This window comes from Ceratotherium simum, chromosome 3 (assembly GCF_057802395.1).
Source record: "Ceratotherium simum simum isolate JZ-2026a chromosome 3, ASM5780239v1, whole genome shotgun sequence".
Lineage (NCBI taxonomy): Eukaryota > Metazoa > Chordata > Mammalia > Perissodactyla > Rhinocerotidae > Ceratotherium > Ceratotherium simum.
In genome coordinates, this window is record NC_141902.1 from 71592021 (window position 1) to 71611108 (window position 19088).

Below are 19088 nucleotides of genomic sequence, written 5' to 3' on the forward strand. Positions count from 1 at the left end.
AGTTTATTGTATATAATAAGAGTTGTGAAACACTAGATTGCGAAACATATTTCTTATATGTGTATATTTGTTTGTATGGGGTAAAATGTATTTATTACTGAGAGTCATGGGTCTGCTTTTTAACTTTTCTCTCTCCTCCTTTGATGCCAGCTCTCAGTTGTCACTGTTGCTGTCAGTGGTTCTGCCTTTATATAGCTACTGTTCCCACCTGTAGTTTATAAATTCTAATATTCTACAGACAAAGAAACCAAACTGAACTCATCTTTATTTTCCCCATGCCCCTCCACAATCTGCTCCAACTCCTACATTCCTTGTGCTTAGTAAATACCTTTGTCCCCAGCTCTAAATTTTGGAATCACAAGTGATCCTCTTCCTTTTCGAGTACTCTCTAACCTCTATCCAATTAGCGGATAAGCCCCACTGGTTCTCACTGCACAGACTCCCATTTACCTGCTTTTTTTCCCCTCCATTTTCACTGCCCATGCCCTTGTTTACATCATTACCTCTCAGCTGAATTATCACAACAGCCCCTTTCTGGTCTCCATATATTTTTTCTTTCTTCCCTCCCCAACTCATTTTCCAAAATGCTGCCAATACACTCTTCCTAAAGGATATATCAAAAATATGTAAAGCACTGAATACATCCCCTTACACATCTCTTTCTTTAACCCTCACAATATAACTACAAGGATATTCCTTTTATAGATAAGGAACCAGAGGCTCAAAAAGATTAGGAGACTTGTCCAAGGCCATATACAGCTAAAATGGAGTGGAGTCAAATTAAATCCAGATCTGTGCAGTTCCAAAGCCCATGTTAAATCGTGTCCTTCCCTCTCTTACCAAAATACTCCTGCTCATGTTCACCCATCTCATCTTCCCTTCACCTGACAAAATCCATCTTGTACTACAAAATTCATCTCAAACATCTTCCTATAGGAAGACGTCTGATTCCCCCTCCCCCAAGCTATGTTTCCACAGCTTTGGTGTTTAAGTTTATCATATATAATAGCATTGAAATTCTTTATTCATATATCTGTTTCCTCTTCTACACTCTCTGCTTGCTCCTTTAGAGCAATGATCATATCTTTTTCATCCCTACAACCCAGTACACAGTAAAGTATGGACCACAGTAGGTGTTGAATATATGTGAATTAATTAGCTAAACTTGAAGCACCTAGGGTAAGGATAAGATCCTACACTTCTCTGCATCCACTGAAGCACCCACCAATGCCTTCCTCATAGTAACTAAAATAATTCACTTTGAACGAATAAATTAACATCTGTATAGATCCCCTCATGCACACCTACATACATGAAGAGGTGGGTGAAATGTGTGTATTTGCTTTACTGCTTTAACCCATAGGAACCTTGAATTTGAAAAACTAGTGGATGATAGAATCGTGAAGGGTAATCAAGAAATTCTTATGGCATATCTAATTTCAAGGGACATCAAGGAAAAGAATCCCCATGCTAATTTCCAAATGGTATTTCTGTCAGAGACAGACTGTTGGGGAAGACATAATTAGTTTGACTTAGAATTACTAATATTTACTTATTCATAAGACATCGATATTTTTTCCTCCCGTATCCAACAAAAATCCCAGACATCTTCAGAATAAGCCTTCACGACAGGATACGACTGTCATTTTACTGACAAGAAAACTGACATTGCAAAAACAGACTGAAAATATATAGCAAGTTGGGCGGTGAAAGTAACAAAACCAAAGTGTTTATAACCAACAGACAGGGCATCTCACTCATTCCCCTAACTTCTGTCTTCTGCTTCCTATAGTCTTGGGCAGCCTAAGTATGACAATCAGTTCTTTCTTTCACTAATTCAAAAAAGCATTTAAGGGTCATCTTCTGCCTGACAGGAAAACGCTAGGCCCTCCCCGTGCTTGGTGACGTGCAGTCAACGTTCGTCTTCTGTCCTTGGGCATCTCTACACCCTTTTTTGTGTCCGCTCGTCTCAAGTAACTGCATCTTTCTCTGGTCATTTTACTGAGATGACTGGACTCTTACTCGTAGTTCACTATCTTTAAAACTCACTGAAGGCACCTTAGCGCTCAGGTGTCCACCTCTCTTGCCCACCAGATCCTTCTGTTCTCACGCTGCTTACCTCAGCACCTCCGTTTTCCCCATTAAGGAGTTCTCAACGCCAAGGTGCATCCATCCAACCAACTCCCCTGCCAGGCAGAAGTCTGTCACCCACTCCCATCCTCTCCCTCGTCAGCCCCACGACTCTCACCCCGCGCTCTTCACCAGACACGCTGGCCTAGAGCATCGCTACAGCCACTAGGCGACGTGCGCGCGCCAGGGGAGACGTGCGCGCGCCAGAGGGCGCGCTGGAGGCCTGCGCCTGCGCAGATACGCAAGCCAGGTGCGGCCTGGCCTTCAGCGAGTCGGTCTGCAGCAGTGGCGGGCCTCATGGTCTCGCACCTTCTGGGTCAAGAGGCGTGACTGGCGTAGCCGTTCCTCGGCGCTCATCATCCGCAGACGCTGTTTCAGCTCCGCCCGCAGGCTCCGCTTAGCGCCGCTCACAGCTGCCGCCGCCATCTCCCGAGTCCGACCGCGCCCTCACGCCCTCGGGTTTAGCCGCCGCCCCTGTCCGCACGCCGCGGGATCGGCCGGTCTGGGGGAGAGTCCGGGCTCGGGGAGGCGCGCCCCCGCTTCCGGACCGCGGGCCGCACCACGCCTCCCGCCCTTGGGCCCGACCTTTGTGCCGCCCTCACAGTCTGCTCCCGCCGTTCCCACGGCGAGTAGCGAATGGCAGCCTGTGCAGCGTCTGCCCTGCTACTGGCTAGCTCGGCAACCGTGGACACCTCGGCCCGCTTAACCTCGCCGGGCCTGTAGTAAAAGGCCAGCGACGATGTTCTTGATTCCTTTCGTGCCTTGTGTGGTGTAGTGCTGGGGCTGTAAGGGCCTGAAAGGAAGGCAGAAGAGAGAAATAGGTATGATAACGCAGTCCTACTGGTTAAAGGGCAAATGACTTTTTTTTTCTTCTGCAAAACATCTTCCTATCTTCTTTTCCGGTAGGTAGTGTTACCGAACAAAGTGGTCTCGCCTCCTGGTGAGTTAAATGAGACTCTACGCCAGTGGAAGTTGTATCACGAAGTGAAGTGTATTTGCAGCAAATAGAGGGCCATGAATCATTTTCAAGGTCATGGCGTCTCCCAAAGAAAGGGAAGCAGGAACTTTTAGTTCGGTTGGGGAACGAATATTCCAAAGGGAGGGGTGGGTATTCGCTTGCAGAGGCTCAGTTGGAGAACGTGCTTCCACATAAGGAGGCCTGAGCTCCTCCTGCAGAGCTGCTTTTAATCTTTGGATTAAAAACAAGGCAAAGGTCATGGACTTAGCACTTGTGGTGAGGCTTGGTCAGTTTCAGCACGGTAGGTGGTTACATCTCTTTAACATACAAAAGGAAAAGAAACAGCTTGGAAAAACAGTTGATTGCTTGCAAACCCACCTTTGAGCTTCTGGAGGAGCCTAGTTGGTGACAGTAGGAGGGAGCTGGTTTATTGGTGATGGGCAGGACAGATCATTGATGCAGAGAGTGACTTTCCCTTACTAGAAAATGCAGGACTCAAAGTAAGTTGCCCTGCTTGTTACAGGCTCGAGGTCAAACAACATTTTCACTATAGAATAATGAACTTGCTCCTACTATAAAAGCTCTATTCCATCAGAAACAGATGATAAGGAAATGGAGACACCAAGTTTTCTTTCTTTTGCAAGGCATTTGACCTGGATTAAGATGAGAGAAGATGGTAACTCGAGAATAACTAGGTGTAGAGAAAGGCTCTTGTATGTCAGATTCACCCCTCACATGTTGTCACTCAGTGATCTGATGAACAGGTGAGAGGGTTAGTTATTCAAAGGATAAAGAAATGAAACTTTAAAATAATTGGAAGTTTAGAGAAAATTTAGCAAGTTTATGTGAAAATTTAGTAAAGTTTATGTTAATAAATCAATTTTACTAAGGTTTGTATGGAAAAATGAACACTTAAGAATAGCTGGGAAAACACTGAAAATGAAAAACCACAGGAACTACCCCTTCCAGATGTTGAAACATACTATAAAGCCTCTATAATAAAAACAGTGTGGTACTTACAGCCACTTGAATCACAATGAAAGGTTGGAATAGAATAGAAAGCACAGAAATAGACCTGAACCATATGGAAATTTAGCATATGATAAAAGTGGCATCTCAGATCACTGGGGCAAGCAGAGACTTTTTAATAAATGGTGCTGGGACAAATGGATAGGCATTTTTTAAAAGATAAAATTATGTCCATATCTCATACTGTGCATAAGAAAAAACTCCAGATGGATTAAGGATCTAGTGTAAAAACAGAATATACAAGTACTAGAATAAAAAAGGACAATTCCTCTTTAACCTCGATATAGGGAAAGAAAGCCTTTCTCACTATGACTCAAAATCCAGAGGCAATAAAAGAAGAGATTAATAAATTTGACTACATAAAAGTTTTTTAGATTTTGTGTATCATAAAAAAATACACAAAATTAAAAGACAGCTGGCAAACTGAGAGAAGATACTTGCAACATATACCACAAAGGGCTAATCTCTCTTAATAACTCTTTAAAAGTTGAGGTACAGGGGCCGGCCCCGTGGCTTAGCAGTTAAGTGCACGCGCTCCGCTACTGGCAGTCCAGGTTCGGATCCCGGCTGTGCACCAATGCACCGCTTGTCTGGCCATGCTGAGGTGGCGTCCCACATACAGCAGCTAGAAGGATGTGCAACTATGACATACAACTATCTACTGGGGCTTTGGGGAGAAAAAGGAGGAGGATTGGCAATAGATGTTAGCTCAGGGCCGTTCTTCCTCAGCAGAAAAAAAAAAAAAGGATTGGCATGGATGTTAGCTCAGGGCTGATCTTCCTCACACACAAAAAAAAGTTGAGGTACAGAGCAATTAGGCAAGAAAAATAACAAGCATCTAGACTGGCAAGAAGTAAAACTGTATCTGTTCACAGATGACATGATCTTAGATATAGGAAATCCTAAGGAATCCATAAAAAACTACTAGAACTAATAAATGAGTTCAGCACAGTTGTATAAGATCAATGTACAAATATAGCTCTTCCTGCCTGACACCCTTTAAACTGGGACATATTTCGGGTCTTCTTAATTCTACAGCAGCTTCTCCCGTTTGCACTCAAACTGGGGCAATAGCTGTGCAGACTTTGGACTTGCTATTACAAAGAACTGACTCCATAATCACATGAGTCAGTTCTTTGTAATAAATCTCTTTATAGATAGATATCGCCTATTGCTTCTGTTGTTATATATATATGTAACAGATAATATTAATATGTTATATATCTTGTAATTATGTATTATTAGGTATATATGGTAAGATATAAGGTGTATATAATAAGATTAGGTAAATATATATCCTATTGGTTCAGTGTCTCTGGAGAACCCTGACTAATACAGATTTCTATATACTAGCAATGAATAATCTGAAATTTAAAAAGACAATTCCATTTACAATAGCATCAAAAAAAATAAAATACATAGGAATAAGTTTAACAAAGGAAGTGTTAAACTTCAGAAAACTGCATGACATTGTTGAAGGAAAGAAGACCTGTATGAATGAGAGAACATCCCATGTTTATGGATTGGAAGACTTAATATTGTTAAGATAGCAATCCTCCCCAAATTGATCTATAGAGTCAATGCAATTCCTATCAAATTTGGCTTTTTCGCAGAAATTGATAAGCTGATCATAAAATTCGTATGGATATGTAAGGAACACAGAATACTCAAAACAATCTTAAATAAGAACAAAGTCGGAAAACATTCCCCAACTTCAAAAGTTACTACAAAGCTACAGTAATTAAGACAGTGTGGTACTGGCTTAAGGACAGACAGATAGGCAAATGGCATAGAATTGAGAGTCCAGAAATAAAACTTTACATTTATGGTCAATCGATTTTTTTGACAAGAGTGCCAAGGTAATTCTATAGGGAAAGAATAGCGTCTTCCAATAAATGGTGCTGGGACAACTGAACGTCCACATGGAAAAGAAGAAAGTTGGACCCCTTTGTTGTTAGTGCCATACAGTCGATTCTGACTCCTGGTGACCCTATGTACAGCAGAGAGGAACCCTGCCTGGTCTTTTTTCGCCATCCTCTCACCTTGCGGCGCTATATCATGCAGTGCTCCGCTGCTATCCATCAGGTTTCCATAGGCAATCTTTTCAGAAGTGGATGGCCAGGTCCTTCTTCCTAGTGTGTCTAGACTGGAAGCTCCACTGAAACCTGTCTACCATGGTGACCCTGCTGGTATTTGAAATACAGGTGGCATAGCTTTCAGCATCATAGCAACATTCGGTTGCCATAGTATGACGACTGACAGATGGGCGGTGTGATTTCCTGACCAGGAAACGAACACAGGCCACGGCAGTGAGCGCCAATTCTTAACCACTGGACCACCAGGACTGGCTTTTGGGGCCCTTCCCTAACACCATATGCAAAATTTAACTCAAAATAGATGAAAGGCCTAAATATAAGAGCTAAAATAAAACTCTTGGAAGAAAACATAGGCATAAATCTTCATCACCTTGGATTAGGCAATGGTTTCTTAGTTATAACACCAAAACCACAAGCACCAAAAGAAAAGTAAATTGGATTTCATCAAAATTTAAAACGTGTGCATCATAGGACACCATCAAGAAAATGAAAAGACAACCTATAGGATGAGAGGAAATATTCACAATCATATATCTGATCAGGGACTTGTATCCAGAATATATAAAGAACTCTTACACCTCAACAATAAAAAAAACATAATCCAGTTTTAAAATGAGCAAAGGACATTTCTTCACATAAGATATACAAATGCCAATAAGCATACGAAAAGATTTGAACACCATTAGGCACTAAGGAAATGCAAATCAAAACCACAAGGAGATACCACTTCACACCCACTAGGGTGACCATAATCAAAAAAAAAAAAAAGGTGATAAATGTTGGTGCAGAAGTGACGAAATTGGAACCCTCATAATTATGGGAATATAAAATCCTACAACATGGATGGACCTTGTAAATTGTAGGCTAAGTGAAAGAAGCCAGACGCAAAAGGCCACATATTATATGATCCCATTTATAAGAAATGTCCTGAACAGGCAAATCCATAGAGTCAGAAAGTAGATTAGTGGTTGCTGGGGCGGGGGGAATGGGGAGTGAAGTACAGGGTTTCTTTTTGGGATGATGAAAATGTTCTAAAACTAGATTGAGGTGATAGTTGCACAACAGCATGAATATACTAAAAACCACTGAATTATACATTTTAAAAGGGTGAATTTATGTGAATTATATCTCCATAAAATAAATAACGGGATAAAAGGAAATATACATGTATCTACTCATTTCTGGGGGGAAAAAATGCAGTAAGCATAAAGCAGAAACTAAGTTTGGGTACTACAGGGAATGGGTGAGAACAGGGTGGAAAGAATGGGAGAGTGGGAATGGAGAGAGGAGGAGAAAGAGACATTTCTTTGGTTATATTTTTTGTATAGCTCTCTTAGAACCATGGTAATGTTTTACATACATACATACATACGTACGTACATACAACCAGGGGGTGGTGGGAAGCCACAGTAGAATACAAGCAGGGACAAACTGAACTGTATTGAAAATGATTAACATAACCACAACAAAGTGGGTGGAGAAGAAATGAACTAAATTAAGTAAGTTTAGAAAACGGTATTTTGACTGTATACCATAAGGCTAAAGTCAAAAATGACTTTATACAAATATTATACACTAGTTAGTACATTTATTTTTCATGGGGCATAAATTAGCAATTGTGAAAATACTTTATTCTAGAATTGAACAAATCAGTAAATATATGTGGATAATGAGTCAGGTTGTCTCCCTGTTGGAAAAAAAAATTAGAAATAAGGAAAGAGAGAAGGGTGGACTGAACTCTGTGGTGTTGGATTGGAATTTAAAATGTCAGTATGAACTCATGGTTTTAAATATTAGATACAAATGGATCGATACAGAAATAAATAGAGATACGTATGTTAAATACATATAGATATATTTCCTAGCTCTGTTTACGAGAGGGCCTGGAAGCAATGACACTCCAGTAGCAAAGAAATCTAGCATCCAGATCTTGGTTTTTAAACATCATTCTCCAATTAAAAACCAGGGCTTCTTGGAGAAATGGTTGATTCTAGAATTGAGGCAGGAAAAAGTTGGGCCTGGAACATCTTGTGGTGCCAAAAAGTAAGGAAGTGATCAAAATGCAAGCGAAGGGGGCCGGCCTGGTGGCTTAGTGGTTGAGTTCCCGGCTTCTACTTTTGTGGCCTGGGGTTCATGGGTTCGGATCCTAGGCACAGACCTACTCACTGCTTATCAAGCCATGCTGAGGCAGCATCCCACATACAAGAGCTACAACTGTACAACTATGATACACAACTATGTCCTGGGACTTTGGGGAGAAAAAAGAGGAAGATTGGCAATAGACGTCAATGCAGGGCCAATCTGCCTCCAAAAAAATAAAAGGAAGTGAACAGGGCAAGCCCCCGTGGTTAAGTTCAGTGTGCCCTGCTTCAGTGGTGCGGGTTCAGTTCCTGGGCACGGACCTATGCCAATCGTCTGTCAGTGGCTGTGCTGTGGCGGCGGCTCACATACAAAAAAAGGAAGATTGGCAACAGACGTTAGCTCAGGGCGAATCTTCCTCAGCAAAAAAAGAAAAGGAAGCAAACATGTCAAAAGGGAGCCAGGAACCAAATCGGAGTTCCCAATGGCCAAAGCTAGGACAATTTGAGCAACAAAATAAAAATAATCTTATATTATAACCCATGGAATAAAATAAATATCCATTAGTCCATACTGACATATATATATCTATATATATATAGATAGATATATATATATACATGAAGGGATATACCTCCTTATATAATTTCAATTAATAAATGTGGAAGGAATAATGGAAGTAGAAAATCACCATTAGGCAAACATAGTATTAATAATTATTGCAGGCAAGAACTATTGATGGGTGCTAAAATTAGTGGGCCAAAGAATAAGAAACAGAAACAGGACATTTTTGTGGTCTCAAAGTATTCCTCCACAAGATACTTAATAGTGAAGAAACCTAGCAGACACTACCTTAACTAAGTAATCAATGTTAACATTACCAATAATAAGACACATATACCCCCTAATATGATGCACTGAAAAGGATACAACTTCATTTCTGTGGTATTCCCACCAGAAATGTATAACCTCAATCTAATCACGAAAAAACATCAAACCCAGATTGCATTCTACAAAATACCTGACCAGTACTCTTCAAAAGTCTCAGGGTGGTGAAAGACCCTCAGGATTTCATTTGGGGTGTGAGAAAAAAGGAGAGTAAAAAAAGAATCCAAAAAATTTGCTTGAGTGGGTGGAAAGATGGAAATGCCATTAACTAAGACGGTGAAGGATGCAGGGTTACAGGTTTGAGGGGTGGTGACAATCAAATATTCAGATTTGGACGTAGTGAGTTCAAGATGCTTGTTAAACATCCAAGTAGAGGGAAATCAAATCAGCAGTGGAATATATGAGTCTGCATTTCCCAGGGGAGGTCTGGGCTGGAGATAGGAATTTGAGAGTCATAAGCATGTGGTTGATCCTTCAAGTTATGATACCGAATGAGATATTTGAAGTGTGGGTGTAGATAAGGAAGAGAAGAAAGCCAAGGACTAGCCAGGGGCACCCCAATATTTAGAGTTAGGCAGTTAGCTTGGGGAGATGAGGAAGATTCATCAAAGGAGATGTAGAAAGAGTGGCCAGTGAGATACGAGGAGAACCAAGAGAGAGCGGTGCCTCAGAAGTCAAATATAAAGCGAGAGTCATCCACTGTGTCAAATGTCATTATGTCAAGAAATTCAAGCACTGAGAATTCATCCTTGAACTTAGTAGTGGGGATAAAAGTCTGGTAGTAAGGATTCAAGAGACAATGAGAGGAGAAAAATTGGAGACAGCAAGCATAGATACTCTTTTGAGGAGTTTTCCTGTGAAGGAAAGCAGAAAAATAGGGTGGTTGCTGAAAGACTGTGTGTTTGGTTTTATTTCTTTTTATCTTAGGAGAAATTACAGCAAGTCCATGTGCTATGAGACTGATTCAGTGGAAAGAGAAAATTCTGTGATGCTGAAGAGATGTTCCTAAGGAGGCAATAAGGAATGAGATTTAATACACAAGTTTAGGAGTTGGCCTTCAAACAACTGATTCACAATAACAATAGGAGGGAAGAAAAATATACCAGTCAAGATGCAAAGTAGTTGGTAGATATGGTGGGGAGGACATGTGGAAGTGCTCAGTGAAACAGAAAGCAAAGTCAATGGGAATTAAACTGTGTCAAAATAATTGTGTCGCAAGTGTCTATAATAAACGCTTCCTGTATATACAGTCTTCTGTTGCTCAAATAGCATAGTCATTAGCCTTCAACTTCAGAACAGTTCCAGAGAACATTGGTCATGGCTTTGGTTCTCGTGTGAGCCAGTTAGATTTACTCTGTTAAGGCAATAAATCATAGCCCAAGACTCAGTCAGCTGTCTTAAAAATCCTGCCTTTGGTCATAAGGTAGATGAATCAGAGAAAACCCACCAACACTGTGGAAAAATGATTTAGCCACGCCCATCCTGATGCTGTGTCCCTAATAGCATCTTCCAGCAGAGCTACTGATTATAAAGAAAACATTTGTTTTATCTTCATGTTCCAGAGAATTATACAAAGCAACATTTCCCTGTCAGTAACTCTATGCCCTCAGCAAAAAGTTTCCAGATTCAAAATAGTGACGACTAGTTTAAGTTGGGGCGATACTACAGGGAGGGCACACATAAGAGGGTGGAGGGTAACGAAGAGGGAGGGTGAGGACACCCACCTGGCTGCTGAATACCCACGCCATCAGTGCGGAAACCAGTTTCACCCAGCTGGCTTTCACACACAGTTCCAACTTGTGAAAGGGATGGGGAAGGAAGTAAAAGGTCTGGGCGGCACCATGGGATCAGGAGGAAGTGCCACAGAAAGAGGAGGCCCAGGGCAGTGAGTACCAGTGTGGGTCCTCTGTGACCCACCCACCCAACTCTATGACCTTGGGCAAGTTTGTTTCCTGCTTTTAAGCCTGTTCTTCAATAGTAAAATGGGGTAATATCTACCTCAGAGGACTGCCATGAAGACTGAAAGAGATTATGTATCTAAAGTTCCTAGCATGCAGAAAACAATCAGCAAACAGCCGTTACTGTCTTCCATGCTATTACTGGGAATGTGATGGCCAGCCTCACCCCAGCCTCAGGTGTTGCCTATTCCAAAACCAATTACCGTTCATTCTTTATTTTTTAAATAAATGTTTATTGAGCTTTCATCTGGCTCTGAGATAAAACAGTGAGCACAAACAGGCAGGGTTCTTGCCCCTATAGAACTTACTATCTGTTGAGGAAACAGACATATTGATTTAAAAGTCACACAAATATAAAAGTGTAATTGAGATAGTGGTGTTTTGAGAGACTATAATAGGAGAATTTAACCTAGTGAAGGAAGGCAAGCCTAAAGAAGTAACCTTTGAATTGAATCTGAAGGGCAAATAATCATTAACTAGGTGAGGAGGTAGAGAAGTGTTCTAATCAGAGGGAACAACGTGCATCAAAGTCTGTGGCAGAAGGTGCTGAAAACAGGCCAACGAAGCTGCGGAAGAGACAGACCACCACGGAGGACACAACTGACATGAAATGTGAGAAGTGAAGTGAGGGCCAAACATGCAGAGAGCCTGGTAGAGCGTCAACAAGGCTTTAATGTACAATGACGATGTCCTTTTAGGATTAAATAAGAGTGCTTTATGATTTTATTTGGGCATTAATAGCATTCCACTTTAAATTAGTATTTGGGGCGATGTTTATTTCTCTCCTTTTGTACTTTTCCTTATTGTTTACATTGTTTATAATGAGTGTTTATCATTTTTCCACAAAACAAGCTTTTTTCTAAATCCCTTCATTGAGATATTATTTATCTACAACAAAATGCACTTGTTTTAAGTGTACAACTCTATGAATTTTGACAAATTTATACCACCACCAAGATGGAGAACATTTTCATCACCCTAAAAATCCTTTCTCAGTCAATCTCCCCACCCCAGTCCCAGGCAACTACTCATCTGCTTTCGTCACTATTTATTAGATTTGTCTTTTCTAAAGTTTCATGTAAATAATATAATATACTATGTACTCTTTTGTGAGTAGCTTCTTTCACTCAACGTAGTGTTTTTGAGATTATCCATTCCATTGCATGTATCAGTACTTCATTCCTTTTTTTGCTAAGTAATATTCCATTATATGGATATGTTACAATTTGTTTATCCACTCAATTGTTGATGAACATTTGGGTTGTTTCCAGTTTTTTTGGCCATTATAAATAAAGCTACTATGAATAGTATGGACATACGTTTTTATTTCTTTTGAGTAAATACCTAGGAGCGGAATTGCTGGGTCCTACGGTAAGTGTATGGTTAAATTGATAACAAGTTGCCAAGCTGTTTTCCAAAGTAGTTGTACAATTTTACATTATCACCAGTAGTGTATGAGAGTTCCAGTTGCTCCACATCCTCCCCAAAGCTTGGTATTGTCAGTCTTTTTCATTTTAGCCATTCTGAAGGGTGAGCATTGGTCTCATTGTGGTTTTAATTTGCATTTCCCTGATGACTAATGGTGTCCAGCATGTTTTTCGTGTCTATTGACTATCTGCTTTTGTGAAGCGTATATTCAAATCTCTTGCCCATTTTTAAATTAGGTTGATGGTTGTGTTATTGAATTATGAGTGTTATATATATTCTGGATACAAGTCTTTTGTCAGACATTAGTGTGACATATATTATCGCCCATTCTGTGGCTTGCTTTTTTGAGTTTTTTTTTTTAACAACTTCATTGAGATATAATTCACATACCCTCCATTTGAGTTCTTAATGGTGTCTTTTTAAGGGCAGAGTTTTTAAATTTTTTTTTTTTAAAGATTTTATTTATTTATTTATTTCCCCCCCAAAGCCCCAGTAGATAGTTGTATGTCATAGCTGCACACCCTTCTAGTTGCTGTATGTGGGACGTGGCCTCAGCATGGCCGGAGAAGCAGTGCGTCGGTGCGCGCCCGGGATCTGAACCCAGGCCGCCAGCAGCGGAGCGCGCGCACTTAACCACTAAGCCACCGGGCCGGCCCAGAATTTTTAAATTTTGATGAGTTCTAAATTACCAATTTTTTCTTTTCTGGTTCAGATTTTTTGTGCTGTAGCTAAGAAATCTTTACCTACTTCAGGTTATGAAGCCTTTCTCCTATGTTTTCTTCTAGGAGTTTTATAGTTTTAATTTACTTTTAGGTCTATGGTCTGTTTCACTTTCATTTTTGTGTATGCTGTGAGGTAAGAGTTGCGTTTCATAAAAGCCTTTTTTTTTCCTAAGTAAAGTAAGAAACAACACATGTAATAAGCTGCAGTTTGAAAACCAGGTCAAAACCAAGCTGGAACTGGTCACTGATTTCCCAGTGTCACTTTGTTAACAAGATCACTGTAGTGTAAAAGCCAGGGTTTGTGGTTTCTTGTGCAAATATTTTCCAGGTAGCAGTACTCCTATACGTACTTCCTGTTACGTCCGTTCATGACTATTCATTCCCACCACTTAGCTCTGATAAATGCAAAAATGAATTAAACTTAACACAGTTGGGCAGGGGGAGGGGAGGCACTTGGCTGAATGAGGTGAAAGAAAATGCTCCCTGTCCTCTGTAGATACAAGCTCCAGGTGGCATAGGCAGCTGCCTCTCAGATGTGATTCAGTAAGTAAGCCAAAGCTACCTCTGCCCAAGATATTTCCCTACTGACTTGCCCCAGTATCCTACTCCCCATAATTAAGCATGAATTAACTGAAATCCCCCACGAAAATGCACATGCCCTGAGAGGGAGGGGCTCTGGTTTCCCTACTAGATCTATCAACAACTTCCTCAGAAAGGTAATGCAAGCCCCATGGGGGTAGAGATTGTGTTGTGGGAAGAAATGGAAGAGTGGGAAGGTCTAGAACAAGGTATAGTGCTCCATATTGCAATAAAATTTGCCGACCTAAAAATTGGAACATAGGGTCTAACAAGAAACATAATTTTCTAATTAGTGAATTTTTTTTAAATGTAAAGTTTAACAGTGGCTCAACATTGAATTATTTACCTAATTAACTGTCTTTGTTCAAGCTAGCCCAGAGTATTCTGCAAATCTGGTGGCCATATCCACCAACTCCAAATGGCAGGCCAGGGAGTGAAGTTTGGTGGGGGAGTGTCAGTGGAAAACCCCAAGCATCCAGGGGCACTGGGTATTACAGAAAGCATGGGGCCCAGAGGGAGGTGGGAAGCAGACCCCACCCACTGTGCAGTGTAGACTAGCAGAAATGACTTTTGGGTAATGGGCATACATTTAAGAAAATCTGCCAAGGGGCAGAAAGGACACCACCTTCTTGGTCATCATCCCTTTAATTCAATACCTGTCGCCTGTACTGAGCTTTATCCTTTAACAAGACTTCCAGGCAGGACACAAATTACATATAGAGACAAATACATACAATTTATTCATTAAAAAACGGACAAAATTTCTGTAACTCTGGAATGTCAACGTACATCACCAAAGCTGTTTGTTTAGAAGAAATAAGTATTGGCAATACTTCTTGTTAGAGTCAAGAAAATTAGGCAGTTTTCCCAAGATGGAGTGTCCTTTTTGGTCAATAGTATTGCTTCAGGAAAAATAATATTTCACAGATCTTTCCAGTAACTTCCAGAAAAGTCAGCCAGCCAGATTTGGGTTCAAACTTCTTTACAAAGCCATTTTCCTACAAGAGAATAAATTTAACATTTTAAAAATCAGCGGAGACTAAGTTTGCTGGAATGAAAAGCAAAGAAACTTTCGTTTAAATAACGCAGATAGTTAATCTGTGTACTTTCACTAGTTTTATCCTGTTCATCCTCATCATCATTTGCTATCTCCAAGTCCAGACTGCTCTAGAGCAGCACTGACCAATAGAACTACAGAGCAAGCTACATATGTAATTTTAATTTTTTAATAGCCACCTTTTTAAAAGTAAAAAGAAAGGCAAAATTATTTGAAAATTATTAATTGAAATGTTATGATTTCAATATGTAGCCAATACGGATATTATTAATGAGATATTTTACATTCTTTTTTTTGTATCAAATCTTTAAAATCCAATGTGTATTTTGTACTCACAGCATATCTTAATTCAGACTAGCCACATTTCAACTATTTAATAGTCACAAGTGGCTAGTGGATACCATATTGGACAGCACAGCTCTAGAGGAGAGAAAGTCTCATTTTTTTTTTCTCTTTTTCAATTGTCTGACATTAAAATATGCCTTTATGTTTGTAAACCGTATTGTGAGGACCCACAATAAAGCTAAATAAAATCAGTGCCTCTGAGCCTACGAAAAGGTTGTTGTTTCTATTACAGTTCATTCTCTTTTTGATAAGACATAGGTTTTTTTTTGTTTTTGTGCTCTTTTTTGGTGAGAAAGATTGTCCCTGAGCTAACATCTGAGCCAATCTTCCCCTATTTTGTATGTGGGCTGCCACCACAGCATGGCCTGATGAGCGGGGTCTAGGTCCACACCCAGGATCCGAACCCGAGAACCCCAGGCCATGAAAGCAGAGTGTATGAACTTAACCACTGTGCCACTGGGCCAGCCCCAATCAGACATAGCTTTAAAAAATCTTTTTAAATAGAGTATCACAGTGAACTGAACTCTATATTTAATTAATTTATGATCTGTAGTTATAGAACATCCTCACTGAAAAGTACCTCTGAGATCATGCAGCCTAATGTCCTCTCTTATTTTGACAAATGAGGAGACTGAGGCCCAGAAAAAAATAAATTACCTAAGGTTACCCAACTTAGTGCCTGGACTGTACTAGAATGCAAACACTGTTCTTTTCACTCCATAAATTTCCAAACAACCACCAAAAGGATTAGGAAATTGTTAAAACAATTTTTTAAATGTTCATCTAGTAAACATTTGTTCTACCTCTAGCAATTTCCAGATTCTGGGTTACAAATGCCTTCAAGTGGTTCATAGCCTAGTGTGACTAATTCTTAAAAGTAAACCACACATAACTCTTTGATAGCTGGAGGAGAACTGAGAGCTCTGCTGTGCCTTGGAATCATCTCTTGGAGAATCCCCTGCAGCACAGAACAGATTAATGCCAGTCAGGGGAATTTTCCACTTAAAAGATTGCCCAAGAAAGCCAGCTTCTGCCTATGTGTTAAATGCAAAGTCATGCTCTCAGACACATGCGGTCGTGCCCGAACAGAGGGAACCAATGGCTGCTTCTTTCTTCTTCCTCTTCTCCTCCTGCCCTTACACGTACATTTCCCACATATTCTAGGCATGCATCCACTTCAATGCTCCCCTTCCTAGAATTTTCATAAACCCCATATGAATGAGGTAATCTAAAATGAGTTTTTATTATTGTGACATTTATCATTGTCTATTATGATTGGGCAGTTAACATGTCATCTTACATACATTCAACTTCTAAACTAAAGAGAATGAACAAAGGAAAAAACTGACAAATTCAGCTGTATGAAGATTAAATTTTTTAACAACTACAAAAAGCTAAAATTAAAAGAATGACAGAATTATTCTTTTAATCAGATAAGAATCTGATTAAATAAGAATTAATAAGAATCACAACAGCTAACACGTGGAAGTAATCCAAGTGTCCATCAACCGATGAATGGATTACCAAAACGTGGTATATTCCTACAATGGGATATTATTCGGCCTTAAAAAGGAAAGAAGTTCTGCAACATGCTACAACATGGATGAACCTTGAGGATGTTATGCTAAGTGAAATCAGCCAGTCACAAAAAGACAAACACTGTATGATTCCACTTATATGAGGTACTTGAGTAGTCAAATTCATAGAGACAGACAGCATAATGGTGGTTGCCAGGGGCTAGGGGGATGGGAGAATGGAGAGTTACTATTTAATAGGTATAGAGTTTCAGATTTACAAGATGAAAAGAGTTATGGGGATGGATGGTGGTGATGGTTGCACAACAATGTGAATGTATTTAATACCACTGAACTCGACACTTAAAAATGGTGAAGATGGTAAATATATTATGCGTATTTTAACAAAAGAAAAAAAGAAGAACAAGAAGACTAGGAAACTCTTTACATTTGCCATGAAAGATTTCATTCAAATGTAAGAGAAAAACCATCAAGCCTTTAATAGTTAAAGAGGCAAAGCCTATTGAAAAGAGAAATATAAATCATTAACAAGTGCATGGAAAAAATCCAACATTACTACCAGTTAAAGAAATTCACACATTAATACAATCTTACAGCTTTTTAGGCCTATTAAATTGACCTTGTTATTTTAAGTCTATTAAACTCTCAAAATTATATTTAATGCTATTGCCCAACGCCAGTAACGCTGTTGTGACATTGTTCCATTGATATAATCCTTTTGGAAAGCAATGTGTATTCCAACATGTATGAGGAGTGTCATTACACTGGTATCTTATGAACCAGTTATTCCATTAGAAGTTGATCATGAGGTAGTCTTCTAAAACGTGGAGGGAAAAATATACCCATGTTCAGAATTGAAGCATTATTTCTAAGAAGGAAAACAGGAAGCAACCCAATTGTCTAACAACTGGGTATTGGTTAAGTAAATTCTGATGCATAACATTGGTGGAATACTCATTAGAAATGTTAACGTGGAATATGTGAGACAGTGTTGAAAGTATTTATAATATAATGTCACATGAAAAAACTCTTATGTTCACCTTGATTATAATTGCATACAACGCACGCATGTAGACACTTTAGGGTAATGGGAGTGATTTTTCTTCTTTCAAACAATATTTTTTAATGATGCTATTTGTATTTTAAAACCATTATGTAGAAATAAACATACTTTTGGATTTGATACCCTGTCAGTAATGCAGTAATGAACAAGAAATGCCCAGATCTGGTTATTTCTGGAAACAGTTTATTAGATTCAGTTATGTTGGCTTCAAAAAAGCTTTAAGCATAAAACAATATCCTGTATCAATAACTGGAAGAACATCAGACCTTCAGAATTGTTTAAAGATACAGAAAAATACCATGATGTTATTCCCACTTTTCTAGCAATTATTCATTCATTTATTCATTCAAGAAATATCTACTGAGCATTGACTACGTGCTGGGTACTGTTTTAAGCACTGGAAACACACTGGTGAACTAAACATACAGAATCCCTGCCCTCACTAAGCCTAAATTCTCATCACAGAGACTGACAAAAAACAGACCAGCAAATAAATAGGTAAGGAGATGTCCAGTCACAAGAACAGTTATGAGGGGCATAAAGCAGAGTATGGTGACAGAGTGGCAGTGGTACTGTCTTAGATGGGCTGATTAAGGAAGAGTCCTCTGAGGAGGCAAATTTGGAGCAGAGACCTGAGTGAAGGGAAGAAGGGAGCCATGTAAACTTCTGGGGGGAGATTATTCCAGGCAGAGGCAACAGCAAGTGCAAAGGCTCTGAGGGTGGAATGTGCTTAGTTTATCCAGGGAGGCTGCAGCTATGAGAGCACAGGAAGTTTTTATAGAAAGTGAGGTCAGAGAGGTAGTTAGGGGCCAGATCCTGTAGGGTTTTGGGTACAGTGGTCAGGACTTTGTATTTTTATTCCCAGGGTGAAGGAGTGTTTGGGAGGGTTTTAATTAGGCCAGGACGTGATCTAATTCACTGCTATGTGGAGAATAGACCATAACAGAGCAAGAATGAAAGCAAGGAAACTGGTAAGACTCAGTCAAGTGAGAGGGGAAAGAGGCCCAGGGGCACTTGGTAGAAGAAGGTGCAGCCAACAGGACTTGCTGATAAGTTGGATGTAGGGTACAAGGGAGAGGGGTCAAGGATGACGCCCAAGGTTAGAGAGCCAGCACTTAGAGAGTGCTCCTGAAGGACTCACAGGGAGCCTTCAATTATGTTTCACCTTACTTTTCATTAAATGATTTTTAGAATCTCAAGTTAAAATTCAAAAGAAATATA

At 39.8% G+C, this 19088-nt stretch overlaps 2 protein-coding genes across 4 annotated transcripts in view; both read right to left on the reverse strand.

The window, feature by feature from the left end:
• MTHFS (methenyltetrahydrofolate synthetase) overlaps nt 1-2656 on the reverse strand; it is a 59357-nt gene extending 56701 nt beyond the window's left edge. The window contains exon 1 of one of the 3 annotated variants that reach the window (XM_014780981.2): nt 2440-2656. In XM_014780981.2, the coding sequence (XP_014636467.1) occupies nt 2440-2556 (117 nt within the window). In that variant the 5' untranslated portion in view covers nt 2557-2656. Of the gene's footprint in view, nt 1-2119; nt 2211-2248; nt 2393-2439 lie in introns of those variants that run through there. The other 2 variants (XM_087428786.1, XM_014780982.2) reach the window with 2 other exon arrangements.
• Nucleotides 2657-14577: 11921 nt separating this feature from the next.
• BCL2A1 (BCL2 related protein A1) overlaps nt 14578-19088 on the reverse strand; it is a 39389-nt gene continuing 34878 nt past the window's right edge. Inside the window, exon 3 of the mRNA XM_014780983.2 lies at nt 14578-14865. Within this exon, the coding sequence (XP_014636469.1) occupies nt 14758-14865 (108 nt within the window). The 3' untranslated portion in view covers nt 14578-14757. The remainder of the gene's footprint in view (nt 14866-19088) is intronic.